Here is a 14,367-nt window from a genome sequence, read left to right on the forward strand (position 1 = left end):
CCTTCCTTCCTTCCTTCCTTCCTTCCTTCCTTCCTCCCTCCCTCTCTCTCTCTCTCTCTCTTTCTTTCTTTCTTTCTTTTTTTCTTTTCCTCTTTTGCTTTTTTGACAGAGTCTTGCTGTGTCGTCCAGGCTAGAGGGCAGTGATCTAATCAGAGCTCACTACTGCCTCAACCTCCTGGGCTCAGGCAATCCTCCCACCTCAGCCTCCCAAGTAGCTTGGACTACCAGCTAGGACTCCCAAGTAGCTGGGACTACCACACTTAGCTATTTATTTATTTATTTTGTAGAGACAGGGGGTCTCACTACATTGCCCAGTCTGGTCTCGGACTCCTGGGCCCAAGCCATCCTCCTGCCTTGGCCTCCTGAAGTGCTAGGATTACAGTTGTGAGTGACTGTGCCTGGCCAGGATTTTCTTACTAACATTTTCTTTTCTCTAGCTCACTTTATTGTAAGTCTACAGTATATAATACATATAACATACTAAATATGTCTTAATTGAATGTTTATGTTATTGGTATGGCTTCCTGGTCAACATAAGGCTATCAGTAGTTAAATTTTGGAAGAGTCAAAGGTTATGCCCAGATTTTCAACTGCGTGGGAGTCAGTGCCCTAACTCTTGTGTTATTCAAGGGTCAACTGTACAATCATTTCCCTGCTTCCTGGCTGAGATGATTGAGACTGAGGGAGGTTATGAATTCTGCCCAAGGCCACTTGGTTGGCAGGGGTGCCACTGGAGACCTGCCTGCCCCCAAAGGCATCGTCCTAATTATTCCTTGAATACTTCTTCAACTCTGGTTTTCAGACCACTGACATCAGAATTACCTAGAATCAGAGCCTCACCCCGGACTTATTAAATTAGAATTCCTGGGGATAGGACCCAGAAATCCGTATCTTAGATGAGATCTCTTGTGGTGATTCTTCTGTATGGAGAATTTTGTGAATTTCCTTGTGTGCTGCCTTGCCTTTCTGACTCAGTGAAACATGGCCCTTGGGTCCCAGCCAAGAAAGACCACTATTCCTCCGCGTGGGCAGTGGTGAGTCTTCCTCGGCCTGCCCCTGTCTCGATGCATCATAAAATACCACTTCACTTCCGTAACCAGAGAAGCACAAATAAGCAAATTCATGAATCATGGTTTTGTTTATATTTTGGTTGCTGTGGCTAAATATTTATTGCTTTAAGTAAGAGGCTCTGCTTTAATTAGAGTCATAAGTAACCATGAGTGCATAGAAATGCATTCTCATGGCCATAAGACATGCATTTCTTGACAGAAAGCCGAAGGCAACTAACACTTTTAATGCGCCAGTGCCCGATCAAAGTATGGAAGCTTATCTAAATGAATGAATAGTGTTTGAAATTGAAAAGTGATTAGAAGTTTCATTTATGGATTATCTATTGTTCTTACTTACTATGACTTATAAGGTCATATTTATGACGCTATGGCATAGAGGTATAAAGGCGTGGGCGACAGAAAGCCTGCGGTGACGACGACCATTAGCTACATTTAACTTTGAACTGTGCTGTGTTCTCTTCTCTATCTTGCCCCTTGCCCTCCTTCCCTGGGAATGGGTGGTCTCCACACTAAAGCCCCAGGAGAGGTTTAGAAGATATTGATGTCAGAGCCTCACTGCAGGCCGATTAAATCACAGTCTCTGGGAAAGAGACTTTGGCATGAGTATTTTTTAAAAGCTCCCCAGTGATTCTAATACATATCCAAAATGGGAACCACTGCCCTAGGTTTAGTGAGTGAGGGTGCTGGCTGTGTAGTCAGACCGGCATTCAGATCTTGACTCTATCATCTTTCTTTCTTTCTTTCTTTTTTTTTTGGACAGAGTCTCACTCTGCCACCCAGGCTGGAGTGAAGTGGCTCAATTTTGGCTCACTGCAACCTCTGCCTCCCGGGTTCAAGTGATTCTCCTGCCTCAGCCTCCTAAGTAGCTGGGATTACAGGCGTGTGCCACCATGGCTGGCTAATTTTTGTATTTTTACTAGAGATGGGGTTTCACCATATCGGTCAGGCTGGTCTCGAACTCCTGACCTCGTGATCTGCCCGCCTCAGCCTCCCAGAGTGCTGGGATTACAGGCGTGAGCCACTGCGCCCGGCCGGCTCTATCGTTTTCTAGCTGTGTGACTTGGGGGCAAATTACTTAGCCTCTCTGAGCTTTGGTTTCCCCATAGTGGCTAACTTGAGAGGGTGTCATAAGGATTCAATGAGATAATACCAGGAAGCATGTATCTTTATGCTGAGGAGCACTTAACTTGGTACTTAGTAAGGGCTCAATAAATAGGAGATGCTATTGTTGTTGTTATTCATATTATGTTTAATTTAGGATAACTACCCATTAGTGGGAGCAGGTATTACTGAAGAATATTGGGGGATTAGGAGTAGCTACCTTAGAATTCAGCCTTTGCTGGTGCAGATGAAACACAACACGCCTGTTTGATACAAGCATATGCATCTCATAATTAGACTATACAACCCCAGGGGCTGACAGAATGCTAGTCAGATCTTTGTAAGTTTTGTCCACTCCTAGAAGTACCAGTGAGAAACTGGAATTTATAGCAAGACAGTATCTGCGTTGTGGGTGATACATAAATATTTAAGAATTGCTTGTTCACACTCTAGACCCTTTTAAGACGAATCCCTTTAGAATACAAGATCTGTGGGCCTGTGATCATTTGCATGGCTGGCATATATAATTGTGTCTTCCTGTTAGAGCCAGAACCCAGGGTGTAGCCTGCCCTAGCCGACTAGTCTCTACAACAGAAAGATGGGATTGCTCCTTAAGTGACCACACTAAGGGACTTCTCTCAGCCAATCTTTTTCTTTCTCCTAATTCCTGAATCTTTTGCAAGGAGATTGTCTGCTTTGTTGACTGCACCTGTTTTATAACTAGCTGGATTCCTCCAAACCCCTCCAGCTTTCAATCCTTTGCTGAAATAAGACAAGCACATTGAAATGTTTTTCTCTGAAGAGCGTATTAGGAAAGCCAGTCAGCTACAAGAGAGCAAAACAAAAGGTTGTGGCAAACGAGAAGAATCCCTAGTGGTGAAGACCGATGAGCAAATTTATGAATTAAAGATCAGTTTACCCTTCTGGAAACATCCTGGAGGCAGAGACCAAATCCTGTGTTCAACTCTGGTGCCATTGCCCACCCCAGTGCCTTCTGCTGGACCAATAGAGCTAATGGCTTGTTTCCTGGAACTACAGCCTTGATCCTTCCTTAGCATCTAGCCTCAAAGGTTAAGCAAGACTATTTGAATATTGTACACCATGGACATGCAGATAAACAGACTCCCCGTTTTCACCCACCCATACCCCAAGCGTCCACAAAGATGCCCCCATGGGGGTGGAAATATCCACGAAGCCCCAGCACATGGCTTTGAGCGGATGCTTCCTCCCTGCTCTTTGGCCCTAAGCTGAAGCATAAGTCATACATTCCAAAGCCACGTGGAAATGCGTTTTATGCTTGCTGGAGTTCTGGATTCTTTGTTCCAAGTGCGTGAATAAATTGGAGGGAGCTATATGTATTTTTGGGAGACGTGGCTCTCGATAAGAAGGATGTATTTGAGAAATGCTGGGCTAGATCAAAGAGCGTCTCACTCAGCCTGCAGAGACCCCAGTTGGATTTTTGAACCCCACACCCTTAAACGTAAACAGTCCATAGGACGTAAGTTATTTTGTGTTTTGTTTCTTACTTCAAAACTTGAGGGACTCCAAAGCTGGTTATGAAAAAGTCCTAAGAATGCTGAGCATTTCCCGTGTGGTGTGCTGGGCCAGGGACATCAAAGGTTCCGTTTGCAGCAGTGCTAGTACAGGGCGACAGAAGCCTTCATCTTGTTCCTCCCCACGCTCCTCCCCACATAATTGCTTTTATTATTCACACCAGCCAAACAAAGGGAAATTGCATGACCACAGTGTGTGTCAGCCACACACAGCACTTGCGTTGGAAAGGCCGTGCACACGCTAACTTTGTGGGATCCTTGGCCCTTGGCTCAACCAGGATGAGGGTGGGGTGTGTGTGGGGGTGGTGGGATGGCCGTGGTTCATGCAACCCAACATGTATTCAGGATGTTTCCATCAAACATGACCTCATCTCTTCCAGCCCGCTAGCCATCATTATACTGGTGGTCGCTTTTGACTTAATGGGTACAAAAATAATTCCTTTAATAACCAAAGTGGAAATTCATAGATTGCACGTAGTTGGTTCTTACCTCCCCCAGGAGGCAAGAGGTTGGAGCTATTACTGACACTGTCTCCATAACATCAGAACAACTCATTAATTCAAGGAAAAACAAAGCAAAGCAAAACAAAATAAAGCCATAAAATCCATGCCAGATCGGTTCTTGGACGTTGAGCAGATCAAATAGCTGCAGAAGTTTCCTTCTTTTTCTCTTCTTTACTAGTTGTATTTCTTCATCCTAAACAGACAGTCACATTATGATCACGAGGAAGAGAAATTCACTCACTCAACAAAGATTCGTTAAGCCCCACTATGTCTTAGGTGCATGAGACTGATGAAGTCTCATGGTGTTGAGACACACAACATGCAAATCAATAAATGAAAAAAATAATTTACAGTGGGGAAGGTCTCATGAAGAAAATAAAATGAGGTGATTCAGTAGAGTGAGGCAACGTTTTACATCTGAAGTCCAGTAAAATAAAAAGCATATATTGAAAGACACTAGCTAGTTGAGGGAAATAGCTAGTTACCAAAAAAGTCATTCCTTTGTTGGGGTTATTGGAAACTCAGAAAGGGGTTCTCCCAGAGACTAACTCTTAGCTGAAAAGAAATCTGAAGTTATCACCATGGATGAACCAGCTGCTCCCCTCCTCTCACAGGGGGAAGTCCAGCCAAGCAGACGACCTGGGAAGGAGGGCATCGGGTCCCGGCACTGGCTTACTGGCCTGGCAGAGTTCCAGTTAATGTCACCAGCACTGCCTTGTTAAGGTATGAGACCCAAACTACCTTGAGATGTCGGGGCCCAGAGCAAGAAAAGTCATGGAGGCATGGGTGGCTAGATGGAGGCATGGGTGGCTAGAGGCCTCAGGAAGGTCATTCACCTCTTTCCTTTTCCAGGTGTTCCCAGACACTTCCAAGACTGATTGCAGAAATGATGAAAGTAATAGTGAAGTGGGGCCATGCGTGGGGGCTCACTTCTATAATCCTAGCACTTTGGGAGGCTGAGGCAGGAGGATTGCCGAGGCCAGGAGTTTTAGACTACCCTGGTCAACATAGCAAGACCCTGCCTCTAAAAAGAAGGGAAAAGAAGAGAAGAGAAGGGAGGGGAGAGGAGGGGAGGGGAGGGAGAAACAGTGAAGTGGGACTCGAGCCATCTTCTGGGAATAATGCCTGAGTGAAGAAGGGATTGGTTGGTTTCACGTACATCAGCATTGGGTCCCGGCTGTGTCTGCTGGAGAGAAAGTCGCAGAAAAGGTGGCAACAGCAGCATCTCCCCTCTAAGCCTGGGCCAAGCTGACCGAGGCAACAGATCTTTTGAGCCCTGATTATTCCATCCTTGGGGTTAAGGCGGGTGTCTTAGGGGTGGCTGTGAGAAGCCAGCTAGTCTCTAGCGATTCGATGGCCCCAAGAAAGGAGTCCGGATGTCCACTTTCCCTGGAGGAGGGTGGAGAAGAAAGGTGGCCCCTCTGGGCCATTAGGGAAAGAATGCATCCTTAGGTGAAGACATTCCTCCTGCCTCTGGCCATGAAGCTTCTCAATGAGCTAAGTGTCTGGGTGCTTCCTTTATTAGAAGGAAGCTCACTGCATAGCTCACTGCAGACCCATCACATCAGGTAAACGTGATATCTCACCATGACTCTTATCCCCGCATTAAGGCAGATCCAGGAGGCCATCTCCATGGCAAAGAGCTTGGCTGTGCAGCGTCTATGTGAAAGCAATGTCTTCCCAGCTGTGGAACTATGACTTATCCTGGGGACATGTCACTAATCCAGAGAGGGCCTTCCTCTCTGTGGTTCTGCCCTGTGTTCACTAACAAGGGGGACCCTCCGTAGAACCCTGTGCTCATTCATGTGCTCAGAAAACTGCTGGTTAAAGACCAATTTCCTAATTCCAGAGGTTCTTTGCAATTAGCCCAGTGAGTCCTGGCATAAAGAACACAGCTGAGTAGAGGCAGGCAAGCTTTCTTGGCACCCTCTGACTTCCCGAGATCTGATGGGGAGGAGGGGAGAGACTCAAAGTCCGGGGGAAAAGGGTAAACAGCTCTGAGGGCCAAAGTATGGGGTGGGTGGGCGTCACCCCTGGCAGCCTGTGGGGCCCCCAGGAATTCCAGGTCAGCCCTGTACAGTCAGGAGGGGGCAGCATGCTGTCAGCGGGCACCAGCAGGTGTGACAACAATAGCAGAGCCTGGAATCTGTGATGTCAGGCTGCCTGGGAAAAGGGCCAGGCAGGCTGCTTTTTATAGGGCTGACTTGATGTAGTCAAAGTGCTTACCGAGAGGGGCCAAGTGTTCACGGGCTGGGCTGCACAAGTAACTCAGCCGTCTCTCAAGTTGCATCACAGAAAGCCAAGCAGTGTCTTCTCATTGGAGAATGGTGTTTGCATCTACAGTCAACCATGATAAAACTGTCTCATCTCGTTGATAATGTAGGGTCTTAGAGGAGACAGCTGACTGAGGGGATGGTTTGGTGACCCAAGGCAGCGAGTTCGTGGTACAAGGCAGTGTCTGCCTGAGGGCCCCTGGAATTGTACCAGGACAATATCAATACACCATATCGGCACCTCCTAGGAGATACATTAGGTTGGTGCAAAAGTCATTGTGGTTTTTGCCATTACTTTTAGTGGCAAAAACCGCAATGACTTTCGCACCAACCTAATATATAGTGTATCACACACACACATACATATGCATTTTGTTTATTATATTTTTTTAAGAGACAGGGTCTCACTCTGTCGCTCAGGCTGAAGTGCAGTGCCGAGATCAGAGCTCACTGCAGCCTTGAACTCCTGGGTTCGTGTAATCCTCCCATCTCAGCCTCCCAAGTAGCTGGGACTACAGGCATGCGCCACTCTGTCTGGCTAATTTTTAAATTTTCTGTAGGGACGGGGTCTCTTCATGTTGGTCAGGCTGGTGTGGAATTCCTGGTTCCAAGCACTCCTCCCTCCTGAGCCTCCCAAAGCACTGGGATTACAGGCATGAGCTATCACACCCAGCCAAGGCTAGTTTTTGGTGTTAAATTAGGCTGGATTTCAGCCAGTCAGTTTTACCTCTATAGATTTACCCTCTTGCTGTTTCCCATGTGAATCCATGTTAAGCAAATTTGGACGGAATTTCCTTACTGCCTGGGCAGGCTGTGTGTGTGTTTCTGTTACCCTTGACACCTCAGGGTCAGCTCGACAGAGAATGGTAGCATGATCCAAATTCAAGACACTGATGCTAAAGCTTCATGCTGTTGGGAGCCCGGCCCAGCACTCCCCCGTCCCCCGCCCCGACTGCATATCACCTACTCTCATTCTGTTGCTTGAGGAATATACATCTTCCAGATCAGAGATAACTCCCTTAAGCCACTAAGAGCTAAAGCCAGAGACCCTTAAACCTATATCCTTGAGGCCCTGAGGAATTATGAGCATCAGAGAGTGGTCAGGTTGATATAAATATGAATACAGAAAAGTAAAAGAGAATGTGTGGGAGAGGGGGTGGGGGATCCATTCACATGGATCCCATTGGTTTTAGAGATAACCAATGTTAATATCGGTGTGCAGCCGGGTGATGTCATAAGATGAAAGAAGGACTTTGCACATGACCCGCCTCTACGGACACAAGTACGGAATGGGGAAGAGGCATTTATTCCACAGATATTTATTGCCATGTCCAACTATGGGTCGATCATTACTCCAGGGACTGGGGAGGTGGCAGTCATGAGCAGACCAGACAGAAAGCTCTTTCTTTAGGGGCTACCTTACCTTCAGGAGGGCAGGGCTTTGGCAGCACATGTGAAAAAGTTGCAGTAGTGTTAACCTAAAACTGTGATGCAGGCTTTCCCAGCTGTGGCGTGGTTGAGATTTTGGACTGGATCGCACTTTGTTTTGGAGCGCTGTCCTGTGTGCATTACAGGATGTTTAGCAGCAGCCCTGACTTCTACCCATTAGATGCCAATCGTATCCCCACCCCACCCCCTAAGTTGTACAATTAAAACGTTTCCAGACAGTGCCAAATGTCCCCGGGGAGGATGAACTCACTCTGGCTGAGAACTACGGCTTAGCGGAAGCTCTCTCAGCCGTATACAAGAAGGGGAAGGGCCTGCTCTGCCTCTGAGCTGGGAGACCCCCATCTCTGCTCTGAATGAGGATCCATCCTTCAGAGATGAACTGGGGCAAGTATGAGGTGACCAAAATGTCAAAAAGGACTTGAAACAGTCTCATTTGGAAAACAGCTAAGGCCGGGCGCGGAGGCTCACGCCTGTGATCCCAGCACTTTGGGAGGCCGAGGAGGGCGGATCATGAGGTAAGGAGTTCGAGACCAGCCTGACCAACATGGTGAAACCCCGTCTCCACTAAAAATACAAAAATTAGCCTGGTGTGGTGGCCCGTGCCTGTAATCCCAGCTACTCAGGAGGCTGAGGCAGGAGAATTGCTTGAACCCAAGAGGCGGAGGTTGCATTGAGCTGAGGTCGCGCCACTGCACTCCAGCCTGGGTAACAGAGTGAGATTCTGTCTCAAAAAAAAAAAAAAGAAAGAAAGAAGAAAGAAAGAGAGAGAGAGAGAGAGAGAAAGAGAGAGAAAGAGAGAAAGAAAGAGAAAGAAAGAAGGAGAGAGAGAGAAAGAGAGAAAGAGAAAAATAACTAAAGCTGCTGTGTAGCCAGAACAGGTAATCCCCTGGGCTACCTCGTGGCTCCTTCCTTCTTTCCTTCCTTCCTTCTTTCCTTCTGTCTTTCTTGATGGAGTTTTACTCTTGGCACCCAGGCTGGAGTGCAACGGCATGATCTTGGCTCACTGCAACCTCTGCCTCCCGGGTTCAAGTGATTCTCCTGTCTCGTGCCTTCCCAGTAGCTGGGACTACAGGCATGCACCACCACACCCAGCTAATTTTTGTCTTTTTAATAGAGAGACTGGGTTTTATCATGTTGGCCAGGCTGGTCTTGAACTCCTGGCCTCAAACGATCTGCCCAGCAGGCGAGGCCTTTCTGCATCCTCCTTGCCACTGCCCCATCTCCACGCCTAGGTTCCTTCAGCAACTCCTTGGATAAGAACACAAATATGCACCCTTCCTACGAACAACCTTCGGAGCCTGGGCTGGCCAGTGCCACAGGAAAGAAAAAGTACATATTTTCATAAGGGCAATGCAACCTGCAAAGATGTCACCCTGCCCACTCTGAGGACAGCCTTTTGTGCCATTGTGCAGAGGAATCTCAGCCCTCTCCTGTCATCATGAGCGGGCTCATGGCTGCCCTTGTCACAACCAAAAAGCCCACTGCAGTGGGGTTTCATCCCATCAAAGGCCAGGAACCACTTCTCCATCAGACCCATGAGGCACAGTGCCAGAGTCCACGGAATTTTGGAATTTTTTTTTTTTTTTTTTTGTCATTCAGACTGGAGTGCAATGGCACGACCTCGGATCGCTGCAACCTCACCTCCTGGGTTCAAGCGATTCTCCTGCTTCAGCCTCCGGGGTAGCTGGGATTACAGGTGCCTGCCACCATGCCTGACTAATTTGTTTTGTATTTTTAGTAGAGACAGGGTTTTGCCATGTTGGCCAGGCTGGTCTTGAACTCCTGACCTCAGGTGATTCACCCTCCTTGGCCTCCCAAAGTGCTGAGATTACAGGCATGCGCCACTGCACCTGGCCCTCTTTTTTTTTTTTTTTTTCTTTTCTTTTTTTAATGGAGGAAGAGACCCATGAAGGCAGAAATGACTGCCTTCACTTTCATGGACTGTGGAGCCATGAAAGCTGGAATGTGGCTCTGCCAAAAGTCAGGCATCGAAATGAACAGGGGAACCTTTAAAGTATAGGTTTGTATTTATTTTGTCTCTTTCTTTGAGGTTTTAAAGACTCCCAGGCCCAATTTCTTCGGTGGAGTTTGAGGTTTGGAGTAGCTGGGGTGCCCTTGGCAGCCTTAGTAGGGCAGATGCTTTCTTCAAGTTCACATGTAGGCTGGGGGCGCAGCCCTGGGATGACACTGGGCTGCAAGTGCCAGGGAGTATCTCCCTCTTCCAGGGCTAAGCTCAGGGGCTTGGCTTTTTCTGTTACTTAAGGAAGGACTATTTGACAGCCCAAGTTTGCCAAATTGGGATGGGGCTGCCTTGAGTGGCCTGAGTCACTGGACATGTTGAAGCTTTTCTCATGGGCGAGAGGCTTTCTTTGGGCTCTGGGTGGACTAGGTACCTCTGAAGTTCTTGCCAAAGTCTGAGACATTAGGATTCCGTGAACATTAGATTTAGTGCTATATAATTAGGATGCTAAACCCCAGGAGAGAGTGGTGGGGGGAAATCAGATGGAAAAAGAAAGTACACAATACTTTCTAAAATCGAACGCAGATCCTGTTTCTCTTGCTGACTGATTTGACCCATCTGTGACGCTGATCTCTCTTAGGGGCACAATTTAGAGAAAACTCGATCAAACAGCTCCAAACCACCGCGGCCTTTTCAGACTGCTTTGCGGTCCTCTTTGCTTTCCGGTTTGTGGCAGGAACCTTGGACTCTGGACAGGTTTCTGGACTGTTCCGTGCTCTGTGAGTGCTGACTCTGCATTCTTGACTTTGCATCAGAGTGGGATGCCAGGTCCTGGAGCTTGTTTCTTAAGAGATAAGCCACCAGCTCCATGGACTGTGGGAGAGAAAGGCAAACAGAAACACTCTGTACTGTAGTCACTGGAGAGATTCTGCCTGGGGTTGTAGGTAGAGCCCTGCAGAGGAGAAGGAGGTGGCCAACAGGAGACGGAGCCTCAGAGCAGGTCCTTTCTGCAGCCCCCTTACAGGGCGGATATCCCCCCAGCCCCTCAGATATCTGATTGGGGAAAGTGGGGATCTGTGGCCCTGGAGGCTTGCCGGTGAACGGTGCATGCAAAAGCCTGAAGTCTGCTGCTGCGCCCAGCCTCAGGGCTACCAGGGCCTCTTTCCTGGGAAAGTCCAGCTTCCCATTAGCTCAGTCCTCCTGGCTCCAATAAGCCCCGCTGACTTCCAGTTGGCCTGGCCATCAGATAAACGGCTCTGTTGAAGGGGCAGCCTCTCTATTCTTGCTGAAGACCTTTTTTCCCCCAAAATGAGCACAACAGGTTGGAGCAGGTAGAGTAACCTTGCACCATATGACTTAAAAAAAAGTCACATGAGCAAAATCCACTAAAATACGAACAATGGCTGCCTTTGGGTGATGGACTAAGTGTGTGTTGTTCTCTCTTATATTTTCGAATGCTCTCATTTTTTCCACCGTAAACATTCACTATTTTTATTTATTTATTTATTTTTGGAGAAAGAGTCTTGCTATTTCACCCAGGCTGGAGTGCAGTGGTGCAATCTCAGCTCACTGCAACCTCCACCTCCCAGGTTCAAGCCATTCACCTGCCTCAGCCTCCCAAGTAGCTGGGATTACAGGTATGTGCCCCCACACCCAGCTAATTTTTGTATTTTTACTAGAGACAGGATTTCGCCATGTTGGCCAGGCTGGTCTCAAACTTCTGACCTCAGGTGATCCACCCACCTCAGCCTCCCAAAATGTTGGGATTACAGGTGTGAGGCACCGCACCTGGCCGCAGTCACTACTTTGTAATGGACTAAAAGAGCTAAAATAAAGAGGCTGGAAAGTTTCACATATCATGGCATTTTGAACAAAAACTAAATCTTTTATAATACAGAGACCCACCCAATGGAAAATGCAGTGAATGCTCTCTTGTGGACACCTGTCCCACACTGTTTCTAAGCAAATGGCTGTCACCAAGCTGGTGACAGGTAGAACCCCTCAGTTCTTAGATGGGCTCACAGGGATTACCCTTGAGAATCATTAACACATAAACATCCAGTGAGTCCTTTCTGAGTGCCAGGTCTTCTCTGTGCTTTACATGTGTGTTTCATGCACACAACCACCTGTAAGCGGGCACCAATACAACAGTCCTCCTTTATCCACGGTTTCACTTTCTGCAGTTTTAGTTACCTGTGATCAACCATGGTCTAAAAATACTAAATGAAAAATTATAGAAATGAATATAAGTTTTAAATGGTGCACATTCTGAGGAGTGTGGTGAAGTCTGGCACCGTCCCACCCCCTAACGCCCAGGACGAGTCAGCCCTTTGTCCGGTGGATACACGCTGTGTACGCTACCTGCCTGGTAGTCACTTAGTAACCATCTCAGTTATCAGATTGATTGTCAAGGTATAGCAGTGCTTGTGTTCCCGTCATACTTATTTTTAATTACTAATGACCCCAATGTGCAAGAGTAGTGATGCTGGTAATTCGAATATGCCAAAGAGAAGCCGAAATGTGTTTCCTTTAAGTGAAAGGTGAAAGTTCTTGACTTAATAAGGAAAGAAGGCTGAGTGCAGTGGCTCCTGCCTGTAATCTCAGCACTTTGGGAGGCCGAGGCAGGTGGATCATTTGAGGTCAGGAGTTCAAGACCAACCTGGCCAACATGGCAAAACCCCATCTCTACTAAAAATACAAAAATTAGCTGGGTGTGGTGGCATGCACCTGTAGATCCAACTACTTAGGAGGCTGATGCAGGAGAATTGCTTGAACCCTGGAGGCAGAGGCTGCAGTGAGCCAAGGTTGCACCACTGCACCTCCAGCTGGGCAACAGAGCAAGACTCCATTTAAAAAAAAAAAAAAAGGAAGGAAGGAAGAAAGAAAAAGAAATTATATGCTGAGGTTGTTAAGATCTATGATGAGAATGAATCTTCTATTTTTTTGTTTTTTCTTTTTGTTTTTTTGTGGTAGAGATGGAATTCTGCCCTATTGCCCAGGCTGGTCTCAAACCGCCCATTGTTCACATGGCCATTGTTCAGCCATTATTCACACTTTGGTGGATTTTGTTCATGTCAGAACAAAATCAACTGATCCACCCACCTTGACCTCCCAAAGTGCTGAGTTACAGGCATAAGCCACCAAGAGTGAATCTCCTATCCATGAAATTGTAAAGAAGGAAAAAGAAATTTGTGCTAGTTTTGCTGTTGCACCTCAAACTGCAAAAGTTATGGCCACAGTTCATGGTAAGTACTTAGTTAAGATGGAAAAGTCATTACATTTTTGAGTGGAAGACATGAACAGGAATGTGTTCTGATTGGGTGCAGTGGCTCATATCTGTAATCCCAACACTTTGGGAGGCTGAGGCAGGAGAATCACCTGAAGCCAGGAGTTTGAAACCAGCCTAGGCAACATAGCAAGACCTTATCTCTACAATAAATAAATAAATAAATAAATAAACAAACAATCAATAAAACAACCAAGAAATTTTGTAGGTGTGGTGGTACATGCTTGTAGTCCCAGCTACTCTTGGAGTCAGATGAGAATTACTTCAGCCCAGGAGTTCGAGGTTACAGTGAGTTATGATCACACCACTGCACTCCAGCCTAGATGACAGAGCAAGACCCTGTCTCTAAAAAAATAATGAATAAACATGTTTGATTTATGGCAATCAGGTTCGGTACAATCCAAGGTTCCAGGCGTTCACTGGGGCTCTTAGAATGTGTCTCTCTCTGATATAGGGGTGACTACTATATTATTAAAATATCATACATATTTTAGAGAATTGAAAACTGAGGCATTGAGAAGCTAGATATGTGGCAGAGCTGGGATTTGAACCCAAGCAACACCTGGCTGCAGAGCCTGGGTGCTGAACCACTGTATCATTCTGCCTCTTGTAGGAGCAGAAATCCAGGTGGAATTGAAAGGAAAAACAAACAGGTAGAGAAGGTAAGCCAGGCCATAGGAGAGGCTGTCGGTGCTTGCTCTGAGCTGATTCAGGTGGGTGTTGACACAGCAGGGTCAGAGAGTGAGTCAGAAGAGCTGGGGCCAACTCAGTCTTGTTATTTCTGCAGTGTGCTGGACATTTTTCCGACTGTGGTAGCACTGGCCCAGGCCAGCTTACCTCAAGGACGGCGCTTTGATGGTGTGGACATCTCCGAGGTGCTCTTTGGCCGGTCACAGCCTGGGCACAGGGTAAGTGGAAGAGGTTCATGCCCACACGTAGGCTCTTTAGGAGGCTGGTCTGTTGCCTCTCACCTCTGTGCAGACAGAACCATCCTCAGAAGATGCAAACAAGTGGCTGGTTCAGACCCCAAAAGGTGAAGCATTTGAGACGAGCCTCTTTCCACCCCAATCCCCAGTCCAGATTTATATTTAACAATTTGGCTTAGGGTGGGTGTATGTATGTTCTCATTGCCTATAATGGGCAACTTTTCTGTCATGTATTTAATTTAATAA

General features: G+C 47.0%; 1 protein-coding gene across 2 annotated transcripts in view; it reads left to right on the forward strand.

Annotated features, from left to right (window-relative positions):
- ARSG (arylsulfatase G) overlaps positions 1-14,367 on the forward strand; it is a 177,264-nt gene that overhangs the window by 124,838 nt on the left and 38,059 nt on the right. For both annotated transcript variants that reach the window (XM_011926742.1, XM_011927487.1), the window contains 2 exons: positions 4,842-4,950; positions 13,983-14,103. In XM_011926742.1, coding sequence (XP_011782132.1) covers positions 4,842-4,950; positions 13,983-14,103 — 230 coding nt within the window. The remainder of the gene's footprint in view (positions 1-4,841; positions 4,951-13,982; positions 14,104-14,367) is intronic.

Source organism: Colobus angolensis, unplaced genomic scaffold (assembly GCF_000951035.1).
Source record: "Colobus angolensis palliatus isolate OR3802 unplaced genomic scaffold, Cang.pa_1.0 Scaffold1, whole genome shotgun sequence".
Lineage (NCBI taxonomy): Eukaryota > Metazoa > Chordata > Mammalia > Primates > Cercopithecidae > Colobus > Colobus angolensis.